Source organism: Protopterus annectens, chromosome 1.part2 (genome assembly GCF_019279795.1).
Source record: "Protopterus annectens isolate FY-2018-M chromosome 1.part2, PAN1.0, whole genome shotgun sequence".
Taxonomy (NCBI): domain Eukaryota; kingdom Metazoa; phylum Chordata; order Ceratodontiformes; family Protopteridae; genus Protopterus; species Protopterus annectens.
In genome coordinates, this window is record NC_056727.1 from 1,212,540,883 (window position 1) to 1,212,565,537 (window position 24,655).

General features: G+C 42.4%; 1 protein-coding gene across 2 annotated transcripts in view; it reads right to left on the minus strand.

Annotated features, from left to right (window-relative positions):
• Positions 1-24,655, minus strand: part of GALE (UDP-galactose-4-epimerase) — a 553,592-nt gene that overhangs the window by 139,183 nt on the left and 389,754 nt on the right. For both annotated transcript variants that reach the window (XM_044060070.1, XM_044060072.1), the window contains one exon: positions 13,336-13,402. In XM_044060070.1, coding sequence (XP_043916005.1) covers positions 13,336-13,402 — 67 coding nt within the window. The remainder of the gene's footprint in view (positions 1-13,335; positions 13,403-24,655) is intronic.

Sequence of the window (24,655 nt, forward strand, 5' to 3'; positions counted from 1 at the left end):
AGAACTACTGTCAGCTTGGAATATGTATAGATGCTACAGTCTTGAAATCATTAACTATAAAAGTGCCATCTGATGATATGCATACTCCTCTAAAAACCTTTCCAACATGGACAAAATTGCATGAAGTTTGCTTGAATTTTTTTTTTTACTTGAGTTAAACAATAAATCACACAGACCAACAGCTGGGGAAAATAGCTAGCATGGCATACCTCACAAAATATTAGACCTTCATTGTAAGAGCGGTTTGATATATGAAAAACTTCTCAAAGTTTACATATAACCAAGCAAGAGCACTTCATGGATAGTTCTTTTTGACTTGATGGGGCCACAATTCATCAAATCAAAAATGTATTAAATTAGCAGATTCACCTTCATCACAGGGCTGTACAACAGCTAAGTGGCTCATGTAAATATAGCAGGTTATACAACATTCAAATGAGATAAACAATGAATACATGAGTTTCCCAGCCTGTTATAAAACAAAACACCAGGGAGTGTGCATCTATCAGAAATGGTTTGCCTGGAATGATGCAGTGGTCTGAGAAGTTAGTCCACCCAGGGCAGTGGGTCATACAGAGTAACAGGGATCCAGTGGTGTATAATCATCATTAATCCCCTTTTTCCACATGTTGTGGGGTATTGTGTTAACTATTGCCACCTGTCTCAATCCGGTGACACTCTTCGACTTTCAACAGTCATGCCTTACACTGTCCATCTATCTCTTGGTTTAACATCTTAATTTTCTCTTGCCTTCTTCCTCTACCTCCAAAATCATCTTCACCATATCTTCTTTTGATTTCTTGTATTCGTGACTTGACCACTGTAATCTGCTCTCTCTGACTATCTCTGCAAATGGAGCTACTTTGGTGTCTGTTCCGATGATATTTCTTTTATTTGTCCCACAGTGTACATCCTACCACCCATATCAGGCACTTCATCTCAGTCATCTCCACCTACAACTGCTTTGCCCTCACCACCAAGGTTTCTGTGCCATACAGCGATACTGGTCACATCAGTATTTTGTATGTTATTTTTTAGTTTCATTGGCATCCTTATCTCACATACTACCTCTGACACCCTGTGCTAGCTGGCCACAGCACCTCTGATTCTAAGCTATGACTCCATCATTCAGGCTTCCTTTCTCTTCAACCATCTCTCCCCGATACCTGAAGCTGTTAACCTGCTCAACTGTTTCCCGTTCCATCTCAGTTTAACACTACCATTGATTTCCCCCATCTACTGCCATGACAGCTGTCATCTGTACTCTGCTGCATCTTGTGTTTTCAGTTTTGCATTCCAGTCCCCTATCATTTGCTAAAGTTCCTATTCAGAGTCTGCTTGTAAAGCCACATTGTCTGCATACAACAGCTTTGTTGATCTGTCTTCTCTGACCTGTTTGCTAATGTAGTCCATTCCCAACCTAAATAGCAGTGGGCTCAGAGATGAACCCCTGATATAAACCCAATCTAACAACTCCTGAGCGAGTCACAGCACTATTTGTGCTTATGCCATTAAGTCCTTGTACATAGCCAGCACTAATTCTACCACTGTTTCTAGGACTTTAAACTCTTGTAGGCTGCCTGAATCACCTTTTCTTGGGAGCTTATCACATGCTTTCTCCTAGTCTGGGAATGCCCACTTGGATTTTTTCCTCATCTCCAGCTTCCTCTCCAATATCTTTCATACTGTAAACATTGGGTCAGTTGTACTTTATCATGATCTGAATCCAAACTGCACAACTCCCATCTTACATTTTACTCCTCTGCTTATTGGTTTATTAATCACCCTCTCCAGTACTTTCATGCAGTTTGACAGATGTAAATGTCCCTTTGTTCATGCACACTGACAACAGGATACTTAATCTGTAGTCATCTAGCAGCTTTTAAATGGATCCATTTATGACTACTCTCAGGTGCTATTTTTCCCTTAACTAGCCTAAAAGCTTGATCATGCCTGCTATGAATCCATCTGACCCTGCAGCTTTCCCTGAATTAAATTTTCTTTAGCTTTGTTCTTACTTCTTCATTGGCTATGCATGGGGCAGTACAGCTATTGTGGAGTTTTCTTCCTTCTGCTGGGAGTATTTCTTCCATCTGCTTTTGATATCCTATGAACAGGTGAACAGATTGTTGCTTGCATCCCTTTTGAATGGTGTCTGATGACTATCTTCTATATCTTTCTGCCTTTGCCTTGCAATTTGACAAGAGTTTGTTTGTGCCATTTGCCAAGTCACTTTCCAGAAGATGATGAGTGCCTCTGATGCCTTATTCTTTGCTATCATGACTAGCTAATTAGCCTCTTTGTTAGCCAGCAAGTCTTCCTTCTTGGCCTGGTCTGTCTTTTCTATCTCCCACTTTTTCCTGCACTACCCCTTTCCTTTGATGATTTCCTTAAAGTTCTAGACTTTAACACCATCTTTCTCCATGTATCTTATTGCCAAACCTGGCAAAGCAGGACATCCATTCTATAGTTTTCATATTTTCTGTTTAAGATTTTATCATTTAGTAGTGTATAATTTACCTGGAGAAAAAAAAAACACCAACAAAAAAACGCTGGTTTATTGCGGTCTGATGTCAAAGGGAAATGCATCGGATATCAAAGATGCGAGGCACATCTTTTTGGTGAAACCTATTCATGAAAATATCACGGGAGACTTGCATATCCCTACATACTCCTATAACCACATAACTGCCCTTTGGCTGGAGGACATGGTTCAACCTCAGAATGTCACTGCCATCCAGCACATAGTAGTATTAAACCAAGTAGGTCAAGTAAAAAGGGGCACACAAAAGGCTACATTGTCATAGAGTGCAGTAAAGAAAAAAAAAACGTGTCTCCTTCAGCCCTAGGACTAGTCTTTGAATTCTGGACTGGTCTAAATGTCAATGCTGCAACTGGGATTACAGTTAAACTACTGTTAATAAATACAATCGTGCTGAACAGTCCACCATTATTTACTGCTTACTGCAGTAATAAACCCTGCTGACAGATGAACTTCTTTACCTGTAACAAGTTACTGTACACAACTAGGCCATACAGAGTTTCCGAATTAAGAGAACAATGTAATGATTCTGCATTCTGCCCACTAAAAAGAAGATAAATACAATATGGAAACTGCTAAGAAAAATCTGCATGACAAGTATATGCTTCCTAAATTAAATGCTAAAAAAAAACTACATATCTCATGCAAGCTATGTGAAATTTCAATGAAGACAAATATAAATTTCTATTTCTCTACTTTTCATCTGTTCTAAGAACACTAAAGAATAAAAGAAAAAGGAAAGATTGGTCATTCCTTGAACATATGGCTTTCAGTAGAAAAAAGACATTAAGTCATAATTACTTTTCCATCATGAAAATAAGGAAGCCATTTTGCTTGACCTACTGCCTAGAGTCGGCAAAATATTTTTTGTTATTTTTGTGGTTAAGATTAACTCAGAACATGGTGCACAAGAATATGCTGATGACCCAAAAGCAAGACCAAGTCATTAAGTTTTGTTACTAATTTGTTCTTGAATTGTTAGTTTCTCTTTGTTTTTTTTCTCGCTTATATAAATGCATTTCTTTAGGAATGTGAACAAGTCTGCTGCTTTAAAGAGATTCTTCCCAAGTATGCGTGTCTCTTGAACAAACCATTTAAACTCGGAGGCCAGGATTCATAAGCAGTGTTCATAGTTGCATAGGGTTGGTAAGTGGTAAAACACATACTACAGTCCTAAGCAATTCCCAAAAGAAAAACAAACTACCTGATGTTCTGCATATAGTACTGAATGCCTAGAAGAAGTCAGGCACTGACTAAATATGCGAATGATGTGTCTCAGTATCTATGATTTGTAAATGTATGAACTGCAGGGGAACAGTGCACACAGGCCACAGACTTACAGTATGACAACTGTGGACATACTACATCTTTATCAGCAGCAGAGTACTCAATGGCCCAGTAAAGGTAATGTGCTACTTGGGATAATACAGCAGAGTAACAGCATCATCTCTGAAAAAAGGAAACAGCAGAAGACAGGTGGTTTAATAAAAGGATGTAGAAGCATATCCTGTAGCTGTGCGCTCTGCACATAAGAACACTGACATGACCAACACAATGGTGACACTAATCTTTCACCAGCTGAAGCATCAGATCCTTTTCATTTGCATAGTAAGTAAATGAAGCACACAATGCAAGGTATGACCATAGAGACTGGTATTTTCATGTATTGCTCCTCACGTCTTCAAAGTGACAGCAGATGGGAAGAAAGAATAGTTGTGTAAAATCTTACCATAACCATAGATGTTCTTCTCTTCCATGTTGCAGTATTCTAAACATGGGGGATCCTCCGCCTGAGGTGACCTGAATGCCCGGTCCATAAACAAAAGCTTAGCCTGGCTGCTGTATGGTGCATGGGATGTCACACGTAGGTACCATAAACCGTTAGCCATAAATGTGATGTCTGCATCCACAGACCTCAGAACTGAATGCCCCAGTCAGACAATAGTCTAACGGTAGCTGATCAAGATGCCATTCAGAGAGGGAAAATAAGAAACAGGAAGAAAAGAAAGAAGAGGCAGAGGTCCTAAATGGGGGTAGGAGGGAGGGATAGGAATACTGCAACATGAAAGAGAAGGACATCTATGGTCATGGTAAGATTTTACACAACTATTCTATGCCCTTCTATTCTCATGTCGCAGTATTCTACACACAACGGAGAGTACCAAAGATCAGCCTGTGTTATGGGAGGTAGAAGAAGAGGAACTCTCTATGAATCCATGCAGGATGACGTTACCAAAGCCTGCCCTAGTCCTGGATATATTGTCCAGCTTGTAATGTTTAGTGAATGTGTCTACTGAGGACCATATGACTGCCTCCAGGATAGTGGCTGTATCTAATCCTTTGAAAAAAGGCCCCTGAGGAGGCCACAGCCCTGGTGGAGTGGGCCCTCATAGTGTAAGGAAGCTGTTTTCCATGAAAGGAGTAGCAAGAGCAAATAGTGTTTGAAATCCAAGATGACATTGTTTGCTTGGATACAGCTTTCCCTAGAGCCCTGGGGTGAAAGGATACAAACAACTGGTTAGACTTTATGAAGCTCTTAGTCTTACCTAGGTAAAATCTAAGTTACATGTGAACATCAAGGGAATGGAGCCAGTTTCTCTCAGTCATTTTGTGGGGAAGGAAAGAACGTGGGCAAGTGGATGGACTGGTTAAACGAGGGTTCATTGACCATTTTAGGCATGAAGGATGGGTTTGTATGAGAAGAGATCCTATCCTTATGAAATATCAAGCATGGTGGGTTAGCCATGAGTACTTGTAGTTCTGAGACCCATCTGGCAGAAGTTAGGGCTATAAGAAGCACTGTTTTCCAAGTGTACATCTTCAAGGTGGCTGTGGCTGTGGCTGCTGGCTCGAAGGGGGCATTGGTGAGTTTTTCTACAATGAAGTTCAGGTCTCAAGGAGGAGGGAAAGGCTTCCTTGGAGGCCTGATACTAAGTACCCCCTTAAGGAAATGTTTTACCTCTAATCTGGGTAACAAAGGTGGATTGAGAGATAAGCAAGGAGAGATAGCTGATAAATGGACTTTCACTGATGAATATGAAAATTCAGATTTAAGGAGTTCCCACAAATAGGACAAAACTAGAGGTACATCTGCCTGAAAGGGATCTAGTTGCCTGTGAAGACACCAACTGGAGAATCTTTTCCACTTGGATAGGTAGGATCTCCTGGTAGTGGGTTTTCTGGCCTCCTGCAGGACAGAAAGCACATCCTCTGAATAAACATGTCTAAAAGGGATCAACAGTTTATCATCCACTGGGTTAGTTTGAAGGTGTGGATGGATAAGTGATCCCTTCTGTTGTGTGATGAGGTCCACCTTGTAGGGTAACTTGTGATGATTGCCCTTGGCTAGAGAAAAAAGTAGGGGGAACCAGTGCTGCCTTGGCCAAAAGGAAGTCAACAAGATTTTTGGCTTGTCCTGTTGAATTTTCAGCAGAACTTTCTGTATGAGAGAGGGGGGGGGGGGGTGCATAAAGAAACATCCCTTTCCAGGAGATTGAGAAGGCGTTCACCTTCCAGACTTGGGGGGAGGGGGTTCTTGTACAGAATAGCTTCAGTAGTCTGTTCTGAGGGGAAGCAAACAGATCTATTTGTGGTGTACCCCACTGGTGAACTATGTCCAGGAAGACATCCCTGTGCAACATCCATTCGTGATTCTGTGATAATGACCAGCTGAGAGAAACTGCCTGAACATTGTTTTGAGATGGGATGTAAACTGTCTGCGGCATCACCTTGGAGAGGGTAGCCATCTCCCAAGGTTAGATGGTCAGCCTGCAGAGTAAGTATGATTTTGTCCTCCCCTATTTGTTGACATACCACAGGACTGTGATGCTGTCTGTAAACATTCTTAGATGTCCTGGGTGTACGAGGGGGAGGAATGCTTTTAGGGCTAGGATGAGGGCGGTCATTTTCCTGATACTGATGTGCTTTTTCTGAAGAGAGAGGCCCCTTTGGCCCTGAACCTTCAGTCCATTCATAGTTGCTCTCCATCAAAGATCTGATGCATGTGTGCACATCTGTTGTACTGCGGGGAGTGGTTGTGATGGTAGTCCTGGGTTCAGGTGAATTTGCTGGATCCACCACAAGATCTCTTTCTTGAGACATGGAAGGAATGGTATCTGAAACTCTAGAGGGTAGTCGTGTTGGGACCAAACATTCTTCAGGTACCATAAAAATTTTCTCATGTGTAACCTGACTAGGGGTAACATGGAAAACGTGGCTGCCATCAACCCCAGGAGGTATAGGAACTCCCTGACCAAAATGTAGCTGGCTAGGAGTAGGTCCTGGAAACAACTGGTCAAAGATGTGACCTTTTCTGGTGGAAGAAAGGCCTTTATCAAATCTGTTCTTATTCTGCAACCCAGGAACACCTGGTACTGGGAGGGAGTAAGTGAGGATTTGAGAGGGTTTATTGTGAAACCTAGTCCTTCGAGGAGGGAAATGGTGAATTGTAGGATCCTTAGTAGAGTATTTGGATGATCTACCTGGATAAGAAGATCGCCTAAGTATGGGAAGATTTGAACACCTTTTGTTCTTCAAAAGGCCACCACAAGAGTTAGACATTTTATGAATACCCTTGGTGCAGTGGAAAAACCAAAGGGCAAGGCAGTAAACTGAAAGTGAAAGGACTGCACAGCAAAATGCAGGAATTTCAGATAAGAAGGGTGGTAGGGATGTGAAGATATGCATCCTTCAGGTCTAAAGTGGCCAGATAAGAGCTGGGGGTCAAGAGTGGAAGAAGTGTTTGGAGGAATAGCATGTGGAAGGTGGGCACATGGAGGAAAGGGTTTAGAAGAGACAGGTCCAAGATAGGGCTCCATGGACCATCCTTTCTTGGGACTAGGAAGAGTCTGGAATAAAAACCTAGACCTTCCTGTCCTGGAGGGGCTCTATGAATAGTACCTTGTCTGACAAGTTTTTGAATGACTTGTGGGATGAGATGAATTTGGTCTTTTTTTTTTGGGGGGGGGGGGATACTTTTCCCTCCAGGTCATGAAATATCCTTTTTCCACTACTGACACGACTCACTTTTCTGAGGCGATTTGTTGCCACAGGGGAAGACAGTGAGAGAGGCAGGCAGAAAAGTGAAGATGGGAGTGTTAGGGTCTGACAGTTATGCATTGATAGGCCTGTCATGAAAGGGCTGTCTTGGAGTAGTTTTAAGTAGGTCTAGATGAGGAAGGCTTTCTGGCACCTTTTCTGGGTTTGGTGGAAGGTAGAGCAGAAGCCTTCCTGACAAATCTGGGCTTAGCAGGGTAGTTTCTATGAAACTTGGGTACTGGTGAGACAAAGTTGTTTAAGGTCCTGCAGCTCTTTGCTTTTTTTCCCGCAAGTTTTTTTAACAGCTCTGCTAACTGCTTTCCAAAGAGAAGGTTATTGTCTAGTGGAGCATCCATAATTTTGCTTTTAAAATCATCATCCAATGGTTGTATCCTGAGCCAGTAGTACCTACGGAGGACTGAGGCTGAGGCAGCTGACCTAGCTAATGCTTCTGCAGTATCACAGCTGCATTTTTACAGAATGTCTAGTGACCTGTGCAGCTAATGAAAAGGTGGAGGCCACCTGTGCCTTGGTGGGAGACTATTATTGAATTCAGTTGATCCATGGCTTGTGACCAGGTCCAAGGCATATTTGACCATATGCGTTTGGTAGTTGATGGTTCTGAAGACCAGTGTGGAAGAAGTGTAAATTTTCTTCCCTAACTTATCCATCATCTTACTGTCTTTATCAGATGGGGATTGTTTATCAGGAGAGACTGCAATAACAGCAGTGTCTGCCAATAGGAGGATTTAGATGAAATTTGAAGTCATCAGGAACTTTATAGAACCTGTCTGGACTTTTTTGGGCTGGTGGCTGAGAGTCTGGAGCCTTGGAGGCCAAGGCAAAGGCGTCCAAGTAGGCTGGGATTACTGAAGGAATGGTTGAGGGGGAGGGGGATTCCATCTGTAGAAGCTCATAATATATCTTTTGAACTTCTGCCATTTGTCTGGAATCCCATTTGAAATATTCCCTCATTTTGGAAATAATTTTCCCAAAGGTGATGTCTTCAGGGAGGAATCACCTTCTAGAGAATCTTTTTCAGGAGAACAATATCCTAAGGAAGATGCCAGTTGTGAGGAATATGAAAGGGACTCATCTGAAGAGGAAGGTGAAGAATCTTCTTCAGGTGTCTGTGCTTGGGGCAATGGGCCTAAAAAAGCAGGCCTGGGGCTCAAAGCTAGCAGACCAGTAGGGATCTGTGAGGAAGTAGGCCTAAGAGCCATGAAGGCCTGAAAAAGGAGACTGAAAAAATGCCTGCCAATCAGGAATACTTTCTGAAGGAGTAGACAAATACTTAGGCTTCTGCCTCTTTTTTAGAGAAGGGGTCTTAGGTCCAGGCTGAGTAGGTGCAGGCCTAGGATCCAAGGACGCCAGAGGATTAGAGGGGCTTTCCTCAGATATGGAAGCTATCTTAAGCCATTCAGGTGAACCATTGCTGGTACCTCCAAGGACATGCAGCCTGGAGAAACTAGGGCAGTGCCTGACACGGTACCCGCCAAAGTCACCAAAGCCATCAGATGTACCTCAGCCCCTAGATTGGCGGCTGGTGGGACATCCGAATCTGGAGATGCAGGTGTTTTTTTTCCCAGCCTAGCTACTTTGGCCTTCTTTCTAGATGGTTCGGCCAAAACGGCAGGCATCGCTTCCATACCCAAAACAAGACACTTAAGACATTGGTTTTCCATGAATAAGTTAAGGGCTGCGAGACAGCTGTGCAGAGTTTGAGAGATGAATGACTGGCAAATGGAACATGCTTTGTAGTCATGTGTAGGCCCTAAACTAAAGAGGCAGAAGTTGTGGCTATCTTTGTGTGGAATCTGACATTCGCACTTACATTTTCCCTTCCTAGATGACATGGAAGGGATCAGCCAAACGAATAACAAATACACAACCAGAATAGAAAATGTTCCCCAATGGGGTATTTTTCTTTTTGTAGACACTGGCATGGAGTAGAATGAGCGAGCTGACATTCGACTGGTGGCAGAGAAGTTCTGAAGTCTGTGCATGCAGATGTCACATTTATGGCCCACGGTTTATGGTACCTATATGTGATATCCCATGCACCATACAGCAGCCAAGCTAAACTTTTGTACATGGGCAGGATCAGGTCACCTCAGGCAGAAGATCCCCCATGTTTAGAATACTGCAACATGGAAAAAGAAGGACATCACATTTGCCCTCCCATCCAGTCTGTGATGGCCCATCATCCTTAGAAAGACTGCAACATCTCATTCAAAGTAATACTGTAATATAGAACAGTGCTGTGGTAAAGAATCACATTAATGAATACTGAAAACAGTGGGAGACACAGATCAGCAGCAGCAGTGGTACCTTCAATAAATGAATCCATAGAACACAGTGGTTTCAATGCTAACAAAAACTGAATAAAATCATCCAAATACTGTCTGCCCAGCACCCACAACAAGTAATATATTCGTAGGTAAAGTACCAGGCTAGCCGCCCTGGAGGGTCATTTCAAGCCTAGCTATTTTCCCCTTTTTGTGCTTGAAATAACCTATCCCACTTGGTTATAGACTAGCCTTACCCGTCCCATGGCTGACAATTATACATTACCCCTAATGAGAATAACTGGGATTACACAGTGACCCCCCATTAATATCCCGAAACGTGCATGGTGACTGGCAAGCGTACCCGTTGTAAATCCCACAATATACCAACGGACAAAGGTCCGGTTGCCCGAACCTTTTTCCGTTGGTATAGAAAGTGTCCAAAACTTTTTTTTTTTAAATAAAAAAAAGAAACAAAAAAAAAAACAAGCAATGGAGACTTTTTCTCCGTTGCTTCTGTTTGAAAGCATTGATGTACTGGGTATGCATGGGAACGCAAGTCCCATATGCATGTGCAGTACATCAACACAAGGAAGCAGTATACCACCACCGGTGGAAGAACAGTAATGCGCCGTTATACAAAGACATTATTTAAAAAAAATAGGTATTTTTTTTTCTTAAATAATGTAATTGTATAATAGCAATAACCAACTCCATGGTTGTGGTATATTGAAGATTTACCCACGGTTGGCTTTATTTAATCACTCGGACTTCACCCTTGGGATTAAACCATGCCAACTGTGGGTAAATGTTCAATATACCACACCATGTCATTGGTTATTGCTTAATTATACCACAGAAAATTTGAGGGGATCCAAGCATGAGATGAAACATTTAGGAGCCACCTCTGTCCATTAGTTTTACAGGGGCAGTCTTGCAGTAAATTTTCTGTTTCCCATTTACTCATCTAAGGTGCACTTGTATATGGACAGGAATGAAGTTTGTTTTATGTGGATGGGAAGTCTGTTGTACAGAAGCAGTATCCTCTGGGAGATATACCTGTCCATCCAAACTGTTCTTTTGATGTTGCAGAAGAGGTTTAGATCCCTAGAATGAGTATTTCTGATGCCAGTTGACTTGCTGATGTGCAATAAATCCATGAGCAATGGGTCTGAGGATGCCTTGTAAGCCAGACACAGGTCACGTCTTAGAAGTCTGTAGCATACAGAGCATAGTGACAGGGCTTTGAATTGGTCCATGCAGGCCTTGTATCCTTTTAGTAAGATATCTCTGTGGATGTTCCAGTTGTTGCATGTGTCTGAATAGATATATTATATTCAATGACTGGCCTAATGAGGGCTGTGTAAAAGGGGGACAATGACATGCCTAGATGTACACACAATCCCTTTGCTTACAACCTGTGCAATATAGAAGGTCTTTCTTACAACAAGGGAAACCTGCTGGTCAAATGCTAGATCACTGTTAACATACGTTCCCAAATCCTGAACAACTGGGTCAATTCTCAGGGGTGTATTGTCAATGTGGTAGTACCCTGGGGTAGATGATTTTCCAAAGGATACAATAATGCATGTTTTGGCATTTAGTTTCAGACCATGACTTTGACACCAGTTATGTATGTCAGAGAAACCTTCCTGCAGGATAGCCAAATCTTTTGAAGTTTCAATGACTGCTCCTACCTTGCAGCCATCTGCTAACAGTCAGATAGAGGCCTTTGGTATTTGACTTTTACTTCAGGAAAGTAGATACCAAATAGGAGAGCTCCCAGCACAGAATCCTGGGGGACTTCACTGCTGACTGGTCTCTTTGTGGAGGTAATTTCTCCTGTTTTGATTTGCATTCTATTTATGAACCAGTTGGCAATCCAGCAAGTGACAGAGGGGGTTTGTTCCCAGTTCATTTCACTTTTCTGCTATGCCTGACTGAGGAACTGTGTCAAATTTGGCCAGGTCAAGATATGAAGTGTATCATTTTGCTTTCATCCACTGCTTTGGTGACCTATTCAAAAAAATCTGCCAGGTTGAGTAAGCATGACCTGCCCTTGACAAATCCAAACTGAGACAGGTCTAGTCTTTAGAGGTTCCCTATGTCCTGATTGATTAATTTCGTAAGTCTTTCCATGGCTTTGCATATGAGGCTGGTCAGACTTCTGGGTCTGTAATAGCCTGTCCTCCCTTATGCAGAGGAATGACTCGTGACCACAGAACACTGATGTAATGCTAGCTGAGGCTGTGGCAGACTTTTGAATATATTTTTTGTATAATGCAGAAGTACTGCTTAATGAATTAAACCACTGGACAAAGACACTCCTGCCATTTCTACATTATTTGCTAACAAATATAGTATGACAAAGTTTAATATTCTCCACAGAGCTGGTAAATTATGTCTGTTCAACACATGCTTCTTGGCTGTCCTTGCTCTCAACAACCTTCACATGGATTTGTTCCTGACTGTCTTACAAAAAATGAAATATCATGATTTCCATATTGTCTGTACCTGATGCTGCACCTAAACACTGTATAATCAATGTACTGTCCTAGTAGGTACCAAGTGTAGGTTACAGTAACATCTTAACCTTCTGGCTCCTTCATAGTCACACAACCTAGCATATATGGTCTATAATACCCCAGCTTTATCATCACCTCCAGAAGAAAGTATGAAATAATATATAGTGTCTCTGTCAGACACAGTGACACCACTATCGCAATGCTCCCAAACTGACACCGATGTGTCAAATTAGACACTGGTGCTATGTCAAATGACACTCAAAGGTTAAAAAGAGCTGCATACATGACTACTGAAAACTAGTTACTTTGCCATGCTTGAGACTATCAAAAGGGGAGCCTGAGCAAAGTCTGCTGTGCCTTGTATTATACTACCTTTCTACCCCAAATCCTCAAAAGTCATGCCTGCAGATAAAGGAGTTGTGACATTAACCTGACAGTTATGTTGCTTACGCTGTGTCTCACAAACTGCACTGCTGTCATGTCATTTTAGCACGTGACTCCTGAGGATACCCACTGTTGTAACAGTTACATTTTACACACACAGTGCACAATCCGTGCCTGCGGCATTTCTGCTGTGGGCCACTTTGTGCTTGACCTAACACCATAACATTTACTTCCCACGAACTACGATGGTCCATTAAATGACAATTATTAGGCTGGACGTGCTGTTTTTATTAAGATGGCACATCTAAGTTGATCCTCGTATGTCACTGCAAGCATGAAAAATAAGACAGAATGCTTGCAAATACTGGGCTTCCAAATGAGGCTGTAAAAAAATTATAAAAAACAGAAGATGCAAGAGAAATCCATGCAACAAAGTATGAAGGGGACAGTTAACAATACAACAGGACCCAAGAGGGCTGACTTCACAAAATTTTATACACTGAAAGGCATTATCAGTATTAACAAAAATATAAGTCTATTACTGTATTTCATATCTCACCTGTACCATCAGCAGTATTATAGTCATTGCCAAACACGTTAAGATGCTCTCTGCGTCCAATTGCTACCTAAAAGAAAATATCCAAAATAAAGTATTATACAAGAATACAGAAAGCATGCCTGCTAATGTACATAAAAAGTATCTGTAACTGCAATATGTGGATATATTAACAGCTATCACTTTTTTCAAATACCTTTATTGAATTATCACTTGTGACATAGGCAAATTTATATTTATTTATTTATTTTATTTTATTTATTTATTTTACATTTGTTGACCGGGCTAGTCCAAGTGGATATATGTCCATTTTTAGTAGAGGCCCGGGGAGAAAAGCTCCAAGCATGAACAATAACAAAGTTAACAATATATAACAAAGACATGTATAATAACAGTACAGAGGTAGTATTGGTTAAAGAAAAAATATAGTATTAAAAATATTGACTATATACATTATGCTAAAAGTTAAACTAAATAATAAAAAAATAAAACAAGTACACTAAAACACAAGTTGGGTATGAGCAACAGAGTCAAGTCCTTATATTTATCTTATTACTATGAGAAAAAAAAAGAGAAATAAGTAGATTTGGAGGTGTAGGTTAGGGGAGAGGGGAAGGGGTATGAGCAGGAGGGGAAAAATGTTTCAGTCTGGGTTAGCACAAGGACAAAGCCACTGAGTTTTAAGATGTTCTTTAATATGTTTTTTGAATAGAGAAGTAGAAGCTAGGGTAGAAAGTTCAGGAGGGAGCTGATGCCAGTTTTTACTTGTAGTGTTTGAGAAAAGTGAGTCACCAGCTTTGTTGTTAGATTTAATCGAGGAGACCAGGAGTTTATTTGCAGAACGTAGTGCAGCTAGATTTTTATATGGTGAAATCAGATTAGTGAGGATAGGGGTGTTATTGGGGTGGTACAGGATCTTTTGAGTGATAAGTAACTGTTGACAGAGTATATGGTTCGGCAATTCTAGCCATCCTAGTTGTTTGAGGTTAAGGCAATGGTGAGTTTGAAATGGAGAGCTTGTGATAAATCTAGCTATGCTGTTATAACAGGTAGAAAGTTTTGAGATGTTGTTTTTAGATAGGTTTGTATATATAGCAGAGGCATAGAAAAGGGTAGAAATGAATTGGGTCTGGGAATAGTTTTCCTGGCAGAGAGGGTAAGGAAGGGTTTAATTCTATACAGAGTTCCAAGTTTTTTAACAGTCTTTATGGTGGAGTTAATATGGTCATCATAGCCAAGACGGTTATCAATTGTAACACCAAGTAGGCGGGTGGTAGTATCTGGGGTTATTGTTTGTAGCATTGTTAGAGGTTATAGAGAAGAATGAAGTGGGTGATTTAAGAGTTGGAGTAAAAAGCAGTACTTTTGTTTTTTTGGGATTAAGGAGGAGGCAATGTTGCATAAACCAGTTTTCAACATTTTGGAAAACAGTTTGGGTGAGGAACTGGAGGGAGGCTATGTTATTAGCAGTACAGATTAAGGATGAGTCATCTGCATATTGAATGCAGGTGGCTTGAGGTATGTTCATATGGAGGTCGTTAATAAATAAGAAAAAAAGAAGGGGACCTAAGATAGAGCCTTGTGGGACTCCAATATTTACTGGAAGTAATGAAGACAATTTGTTATCCCAGAGTACTGCTTGCTGTCTGTTTAGAAGATAACACCTAAACCATTGTAACGCTAGTGGATCAAGAGAATGATACTTTAGTTTATGTAGAAGTAAGTTATGGTTAACCATATCAAAGGCTTTTGACAGGTCTAAAAATAGCGCAGAGGAAAAGGAGTTATTGTTACGATTTTTATTTATAGTCAGTGAAGGATAGAAGGGCAGTTGTTGTGCTGTGGAATGGTCTAAAGCCATGTTGGCAGTTGGCTAGTAGATTATTTTGTAGTAGGTGGTTGAGTAGTTGTTTGTGAACACATTTTCCATTATCTTAGCTAATAGGGAGAGTAAGGCAATAGGTCTATAGTTAGAAAGCTCAATAGAAGATCCACCTTTATGTAGAGGGATGATGTGGGATACTTTCCATATGGTAGGTATTTTACCTTCAGAGATAGTTCTGTTAATAAGGATAGATATGGGGTAGTCTATAGCTTTTGCGGCAATTTGTAGGTATTCAGATGGGAGACGGTCGGCAAATGGAGTGCAAGGTTTCAGTTTTTTAAGTAGCTTATAGATAAGAGATGTTGGAACAGGGTGCATATGAAAGATAGGAGATGAAGTCTTGGAGGTATTTGGTGGGAAGGCAGTAGTTGGAGGTAGAGAATTGGCTAGGGATTGAATGGCTTCTGTAAAGTAGTTATTAAAGGCATCAGGGATCATGTTGGAATTATTATGGTTGAAACCTAATGGGGCAGGAGTAGTAGAGTGTCCTAGCTGAAGAAGTTTGTTTATCCCTGACCAAAATTTTTGTGGAGTTTGTTGAGTGGATTGTTGGAGGTGAAGGTAGAAGTCTTTTTTGTCTCTAAGAGTGTCCTTCTTGGTGGCATTTTCTTAATTGTTTAAAGAGGAGGTGATCATATGGGCATTTGGTAGCCCTCCATTTAGCCCATATTCTGTTTCTAAGGAGCATTTTTTGCTTAGTTCGTTTAGTTAGCCATGGGGCAGATTTGGTCCTTATTCTAGTGGAGCGGTAAGTCTAGTATTTGAAGAAAGTTAGTGTTGAAGTAGGTCACAGCCTCATCAAGTTCAAGATGGGTCAGCGGTGACCAGTCACATGCTTGCAATTCGTTAAGGAAACTATCTGGATTAAATCATCTAAGGATATTATAACCTGGAGGGGTAATTTCCTGGTCTAAAGTAGCAGGTTTTAGCCAGGTTTCTGTAAGACACAGAATATCAAATGAGTGCAAATCCAGGAGTGCGTGCAGGTGGGAAATTTTATTGTTGATACTTCTAATATTAAGGTGAGCTATCAGGAGGGAATTAGGTGCTTTAGCTAGTGTAGAATGCTTAGGTAAAGTTACATTATCAAGGCTATTGCTATTGTCATTGTTGGGGCCAGGGTTTGGATGAATATCCCCGTCTAAGTAGAGGAGACATTGGAGATAGTGTGGGAATTTAAAGATTTTACTATCTATCTAAGATCTATATTCATACAGAAATAATCAAACTATATTAACATAAACATTACACTTCACATATACTGTTATATATTATATAACCTAAGCAAGATTACATAAATTATTCAATTCCTGCTTTTCTAAACAAGCAACATCTTTATTAAACCATTACTTACTACATAGGCAATCATACACATATATAAATGAAAACAAATCACACTGACACAATCCTAGTCACAAGCATTTTACATCACAAGCCATACTGACACTACAAGTTACAAACATTACACATCACTTATAATATATCCAATCTTTCTCACTCAAACATTACATAGCTCATTTAAGTCCTGCCACCATTAAGACCTCATTCCGCCCTTGTATGTATTATTCCCACAATTCCTATTTTTTCCTATGCAGTTAGCTCCAACCTTTTTCTAAAGATCTCACTTCCAGTTGTTTTACCTCTGTTACTATACTCACTACTTCTAATATAGTTGGTTTAGATTACGATTTCCATTTTCTAGTAATTGCTTTTTTGGCAGCCACCATTATTAGACACAACAAGGCCCTACCATGTCTACCGATTCTGTATCATAGCATAGAAAAATAATCTCTCTCATCAGACCAATCTGCCTACCTAACATCTCCGACAGTGGACCCCGCAGAGAATCCTTAAAGTCTGCCAACTCACCGCACGCCCAAGAAATATGTTCCCGATTACCTCTTTCTTCCCCTTCACACCTCCAACATTAACTGTCTGACTAAGGAAAAATTCTCTGGTCTACTTGGGGTATAAAAATATCTATGTAAACATTTCTAGGCAAAAATCCTAAATCTTTTTAGATTTTGTTGCATATCTGGAAGGCATACATGCATCCTGTCATTGTTTTCCTTATGAATTGCTTATCCAGTCACTCTTCCCAATCCTTTCTATACTCTTCTGTTTGATTTTTACAGTTATCATGTAATATTTTATATGCTCTACTAATTATTCCTTTTTAATGGCAGCTTCTGTTCTAGATTCTATTAATAACTCTACCAGTGCTGGCGTTTCGTTTAGGACTACCCTATTTCTTTCTCTTTGCCTATACTCTAATATCAATCCCTGATAGGAAAGGCAATTTCTAACCGGCAGTCCAAATAAAATTTTGGCATCTTCCCATTCTATCATCTTTCCCTCTAGTTATTTGCTCCCATTACCTTGGTTCCTTTGCCAGTTTTCTCAAATAAATTCCGTCCACCTCTTGCCTATTGTCTGCTTCCGTAATTGTAGTCACCCCTATCGGCAGAATCTCCTTTCTCCACTCCCATGTTGGTTAAGTTCTTAGAATACTTTCTGCTACTTTATGGATATAATGTTCTGTATGATTATTGTTATTCTCCTTAAATGCCTGTATCCAAATTCCCAGTCTTTCCATCTTTCTTGAACTTCCCCCTTTTTCATCATTATCCATTTCCACTTTGAATTATAGTTTTATGCTTGTGCTATGCATAGGAGTCTTAACTGTGTAGCTCTGAAATACCCCTTCAAATTGGGTAATCCCAATCCACCCTGTTCTACTGGAAGAATCAGCTTATCCCCTTTGACTCTTGCTGTCTTCCCCTCCTAGATAAAGTCCTTCAGCTTTTTATTAATTGCTACCCACAACTTCTCCTCTGGTTGATAAAAATATGCCTGACCTGTGTATAAGAGTAAAGGGACTAAAAACATTTAAACTGCTTTCATCTTACTATCCATATCCATACAACAAAGCTTCCATTTTCTCAGTTCTTGTATTACCTTTCGTTTAGTCTCTTCCCCATATCCTTAGCTGCCAAACTAGAAAAATTTTTAATCCATACTCCTAAATATTTCATTTTATCATGTCCCATAAATATGGATATTCCTGAACCAGTTCATACAAGTAGTCTCTCTCTGCTTATATAAAGCGTTTGTGTCACTTTGTCCATTAATCTGATCTAAATGTTCATAAATTCTAAGACACTTTCAGTCTTTCCCACATTAAAAAAACAGACAACTTAATCATACTGCAAGGTACACAACATTTTTCATTTGACAGTTCCCTCTAACAAACTGTTTAATATTAAACAATGATTTAAGGTCCCAAGTACAATCAGCCTCTAAAATACATAAGCATTGGGCACATGCCCCACATTTTGATGTCCCCTTCTTTTTACCATAGATTGTCTTTGACTTTCTGTTCTTTCAAATTTAGTCTAAATTAGGGTCTGTTTTGAACACAAAAATGGCTCATCCCCAAGAATGTGATGGACCTGGGGATTACCCTTAATACAGTAAACTCTCAATTATCTGGAACTCAAGCAACCAGAAAAAAATCAAAGAAATACAATACAGTATAAACAATTCAGCTTTTCACGAGTTGCACTTTGAGTTTTCCCCCGCAGAAATATACCTCACATTTTAAGAGTTTTAGAGTTTTAAAAAGGAAGATGCACATAAATTCCGTTTCCCCAACTTCAGAACAAGTCAAACCAAACAAGTCAAATTGCTAAAATGACAATCCTCGCGCCATACTCAGTCAGTTTGCATCAGATTGCACATTCTCTCTCCGATCTCTCATACACACACACAGTCTCTTCAGCTTTCATACATGCATTCACTCACTCTTTCTGTCTCCAGTCTCTCACACACACACTCTCTTCAGCTTTCATACATCTCTCTGGACTCTCACACACTTTTGCTTCTGCTTTCATACATGCATTCACTCACTCTCTGACCTCTCATACACACACTCTTCACCTTTCATACATCTCTCCGAGATCTCACACACAGTTTCTTCGGCTTTCATACATGCATTCACTCTCTCTCTCTCTCTATATATATATATATATATATTTAATTCATTCAATTCCAATCCACTCAGCATGCCACTGAAAATTGTTCTGTGTGCCATGCTTTCTAGCAGAAATACAAGTTTAAAATACAGTGTTTATGGTATGGTATAGTACAAAATTTGTCAGGTATATTTTTAAAAGTAACGCTCAAGCACCCAGAAACTACACTTATCCAGCATCTACCAATCCCCATGGGTGACAGTTAACAGAGTTTACTGTAACATTCCAATTCCTTTGAATAATGCTTTTAATATGTTGTGAGCGTGAACCATATGGGAGTACTAAAGCTCTTTCAGAGTCACCACTATATAGTTCCTTACCAGTATCTGATAGACCTACACCAAGTTAACTGTTTGTACTTCAACCCCCATTGCGCTTGCACATAACTACAAATATCTTCAACTAAATTCAGGGAGTAACCACAATTAAGAAACATATCCCCTATAAATGTTAACTTTTAGTTATGTACTTACCATAACTTTAGATGTTTGGGATCCATCTCGCCTACATTCTGTACTGATGGGCTCGGAGCCAATCCCTTGGCTCCGACTCGGCACGCTATGCTATAGAGCGAAGCCTCTTATTGGCGGAGCTATTCTCTATCCCAGGATGCACCACTATTAATCCCCCAGATCTTGTTGGTCCGCATTCATGCACACATACATAACTTGTTTATATAACATTGCCAGATGTTTCAAGATGAAACAATAGAATTCGGACCGTCCGATCTCTTCTGATCTCCAAGGCAGGGGGAAGGAGGGTGGGTATTAGGAATGTAGGCGAGATGGATCCCAAACATCTAAAGTTATGGTAAGTACATAACTAAAAGATGTTATGTGATCCTATCTCGCCTACATTCTGTACTGATGGGACAGCGTCCCTAGCACCTAATTCTTGGGTGGCTCACTGGAAAACACTCCTGAGTACTGTGGAACCAAATGAAGCTCGCCCCTGAGATACCACATCCAATTTGTAGTGGGAAATGAAAGTGTGCGGGGAAGACCACGTAGCCGCAGCACAAATGTCACTAATGGCAAGCTTAGAATGGAATGCTATTGAAGTAGCCATAGCTCTTGTAGAGTGAGCTTTGACAGGGGTCGTAAGCTCTTTATTAGAAGAGGAATAAGCTTGACTAATACAGTCCCTGATCCATTTGGCAATAGTGACCTTTGTGACGGCTTTGCCCAATTTATTATCCGAAAAGGATACAAACAATTGATCTGTTTTCCTTATTTGTTTGGTCCTATCTAAATAAAAACGCAATTGCCTGTGGACATCTAATGTGTGTAATATGTATTCCACTTTGTTTGAGTACTTTGGAAAGAAAACTGGAAGTTCTAATGACTGTTGTAGACAAAAACTGGAACAAATCTTAGGGACAAAGGATGGATTTGGCCTGAGAGATACTCTATCTTTGTGAAAAAACAGGTACGGATGTTTTACAGTCAAAGCTTGAAGCTCTGAAACCCTTCTGGCTGAAGTAATCGCAACCAGAAAGGCAGTTTTCCACAATAGAAATTTTAAATCGCATGTTGCTGCTGGTTCGAAGGGGGGGAAAGTTAAGGCGCGTAACACCACATCGAGATCCCATGGAGGAGCAGGATGAGAAATCGGAGGTCGTAAAAGCGCAGCACCTTTCATGAAGGTCTTACACAATCTGTTGCTCATTAAAGGTGGGTTTATAGATTCGTGAAAATTGGAAATAGCTGCCAATTGAACCTTGATAGTAGAGACTGAGGAACCTTGATTGAATAGGGAAGTTAGAAATTTCAGGACTTCCGATACAGGAATAGTGATGGGATCCAGACCTCGGAGTTGAGCCCAAATAGCAAATCTCTTCCATTTGCTAGTATACAACTTCTTAGTGGCAGACTTGTGGGCCGAAGATAAGATATGAATGACTTCCGGGTCTAAGGTATGATTCCTGACTATAGTCGGAATAGGAGGAGCCAAGCTGTTAATTTCAAGGTGTGGAGGGACTGGTGGAGTAGTCCCGACTGATGAACTAATAGGTCTGGGATCTGATCCAGGAACCATGGACCGTCCACTGCATATTTCCGAAGATAGGGGAACCATACCTGACGAGGCCAGTAAGGAGCAACTAAGATCATTTTGCTCCCCAAGTGAGACGCCTTTTGGATCACTCTGGGAAGGAGGGGAACTGGGGGAAAGGCGTATAGCAAGCCGGTGGGCCAAGGATGGGCTAGTGCGTCCATGGGGCTCTCCCCCGGGGCCGGGGTGAGGGAGAAGAACTTTTTGCACTTCGCATTCAGCGGGGTTGCGAAGAGATCACAACAAGGAATTCCCCATTTGCTGAAAATCTGAGTTGCAACCGTATTGTTCAGAGACCACTCGTGTGGAGAGAGGATCGTTCTGCTCAGTCTGTTGGCTATGACATTGGACTTGCCAGGGATATGAGTCGCCACTAGAAATCGTTTGGTCGACACTGCCCATTCCCAAACTCTCATGGCCTCTCTGCAAAGGGGGTAGGATCTGGTCCCTCCCTGCTTGTTCAGGTACCAGACTACTGACATGTTGTCGGAGTGAATGGCAATTACGCCCTGAGGGAGGTAATCGTGAAGGGCTTGTAGGGACAGAAACACCACCCTCATTTCTAAGATGTTGATATGAAGAAGGCTCTCTTCCAAATGCCATTTGCTTTGGACTGACCTGCCCAGGGAATGCCCCCCCACCCCACCTGGGAGGCGTCCGTAGTCAAAGTGGCCACGGGAGGAGGTGGAACAAAGGGTCGTCCCTGATCCAGATTGGAGGGCACCAGCCACCAGCGAAGGTCCCGTTTGCAGGTTTCCGTAATCCATATGAGGTGACAGAGGGAGATCTTGAAAGGACCACTGTGTTGAAAGAAGCCACTGGAGAATTCTCATGTGCAACCTTGCTAGGGGAACTAGAAGAACCGTGGCGGACATAGATCCCAATAGCTGCAGGACCATTCTGGTTGGGGCTTTGGATCTGGGAAGTAAGGCTCGAACTTGAGCCTGTATGGTTTGTATCCTTTCTGTAGGAAGATAGATCCGCATTCGGTTTGAGTCTATCTCTACTCCGATGAATCTTATGCGTTGAGATGGCAGCAACACAGACTTTGGCCAACTGAAGGTGATTCCAAGGGAAGTGCCCAGTGATATAGTGGCTTGTAGGCTCTGCAATAGTAGATGCTTGGAGGTGGCAGTTAGGAGCCAGTCGTCTAGATACGGAAACGCCTGGAATCCTAGACTTCTCAGGTGAGCAGTCACGACCGCCAAACATTTGGTGAACACCCTGGGGGCTGTGGTGAGACCAAAGGGCAGCGCGCGGAACTGAAAAAGACTGTCTCCTAGGCTGAAGCGCAGATGTCTCCTGGACGCTTGATGTACCATGATATGGTAATAAGCGTCCTTGAGATCTATGGAGCACATCCAAACACCTTTCTCCAGCAGTAGGAGAATGGATTGTCGGGTGACCATTCGGAACTTGGACTTTTTGACTGAACGATTTAGAATGCTGAGATCCAAAATGGGCCTCAAGTCCCCGGTCTTTTTTGGCACCAAAAAGAATCTTGAGTAAGTCCCTAATCCGATCTGGTCTGCGGGGACCGGTTGGATGACTCCTTTTTGAAGCAGCTTTGAGACTTCTAAGGCTGCAATTTCCCATTGACTGGGTGGCGGGTCCGGGATTTTCTTGGACTGAGGTGGGGAGTGAGAAAAGGGAATGGCGTAACCTCCGGCGATAATTCGAAGCACCCATCAGTCCTGAGTGATACCTTCCCAGGCTTTTAGGTGCCTCGAGAAATGACCCCCGACTGGCTCCGGAGCTGCACAGTCGGGCAATCCCTCAGGGACTGTGAAAAGCTGAAGAGCCGCGAAAGGACTCGCGGTCTCCAGTGTTGCGGGGGCCTCTGCCACCTCTGGGGCGGCGTCTTCCAGAAGAATTTCCCCCTCCTCTGCCTCTAGAAGGGGGATCGTCCTGCTGTGAGGGATAAGACTTCTGAGATCTACGGAACCACATTTTCCCTCCTCTTTTAGCCTTGGGGTAAGGCCGAAAGGGAGTGGAAAATCGTGCCTCACAGTCAAAGTCTTACCTTCCTGCTCGCAGCGGGTCAATGTGTCCTTTACCTTGGGTCCAAACAAAGAGGACCCATCAAAGGGGGTGTCGGCAAAGGAAGACTTGAAGGCTTCTGCAAAATGACACAGGCGGAGCCAGGCTTGCCTCCGTAGAGCAATACCTGTACCCGCCGCTCTACTCGCCCCTTTGGCCGCATAAGAAATGAGCCTCATGGACGAGTTTGATATGGATGACAGCGTAGCCAACTGAGAGCCAACCGTCTGGGCCAGCTGCTCAGGTAGGTTACCCAAGAGGGTATCTGAAAGCTCCTTGATCAGATCCCTCTGAAACCTGGTGAAGTGCGTTAAATAGTTCAGGGATCTTAAAGTAAAGGCCGCTGAACTAAGGGTGCACTTACCGTACCGATCCATGCTCCTAGACTCCTTATTAGGAGGATGGACAGACGTCGAAGCCTCTGCTACATCTTGCTGGGTAGCAGATGCCACCACCAAGGCATCTACAGCCACACCTTTCATCAAAAACTCCTTTTCTGGGGGTGCTGACAGGAACTTATTTGGGCGAGCAGGCACCGGTTCCACAGAGTCTGGGTGTTCTCACACCCTTCGACAGATCAAATCTAGGAGCTCGTCGAAGGGCGGAGACACCCAGGAGGCGGAGGGCTGAGCCCCGAAGGCCTTAAGGAACACCGACTCATCAGCAGAAGGGGGTTTGGATTGCCAGCCGCCTCATTGTTTGAGGGCTTCCAGGATGTCTGCAAAGGAGACATCATCTGAGGACGACTTAGGGGACCCCTCTGCATCATCAAGATCAGTGTCTGACGTGAGAGACTCTTCGGGGGAGTCAACGTGCTTCCTCTTGCACGATCTTTTCCTTGGGGGTTCCTCCGAAGAAGCTTCAGAGGGACCTCTGGGGGGGGGGAACCCCAGTGGGGGTAACCTCAGGCCTCGGGGCTCTGCTGTCTAAGGACAGGGGGACTGCCAAAGACCCAGTCTCCGTATGCCGGGAAGGTGCTGGAGAGACCGTGGAGGTAGCCAAAGAAGATTTGGCTAACGCACTCCTCATGGCCCTGAAGGCCGGACCACCAGAATCCTGGGAAGGTCCCACCTCCGTGGCCACGACAGTAGACGGTACCCCCGCAGCCGACGCACCGAGAGGAAGGCTTGGGACCGAAAACATCAGTCCCGAAGCATCCACCCCGGGGCCGACAGAGGAGGTCCGCGTACCGAACTCCGACTCGAGAGCCGGGGTTGGAGTAAGGGTCGGGCCCAACCCGAAAACCTCCATCGGTTCCACCAGCACCGGCTCCAACGGTGCCGAGGCTGTTGGAGGAGGAACCATAACTACA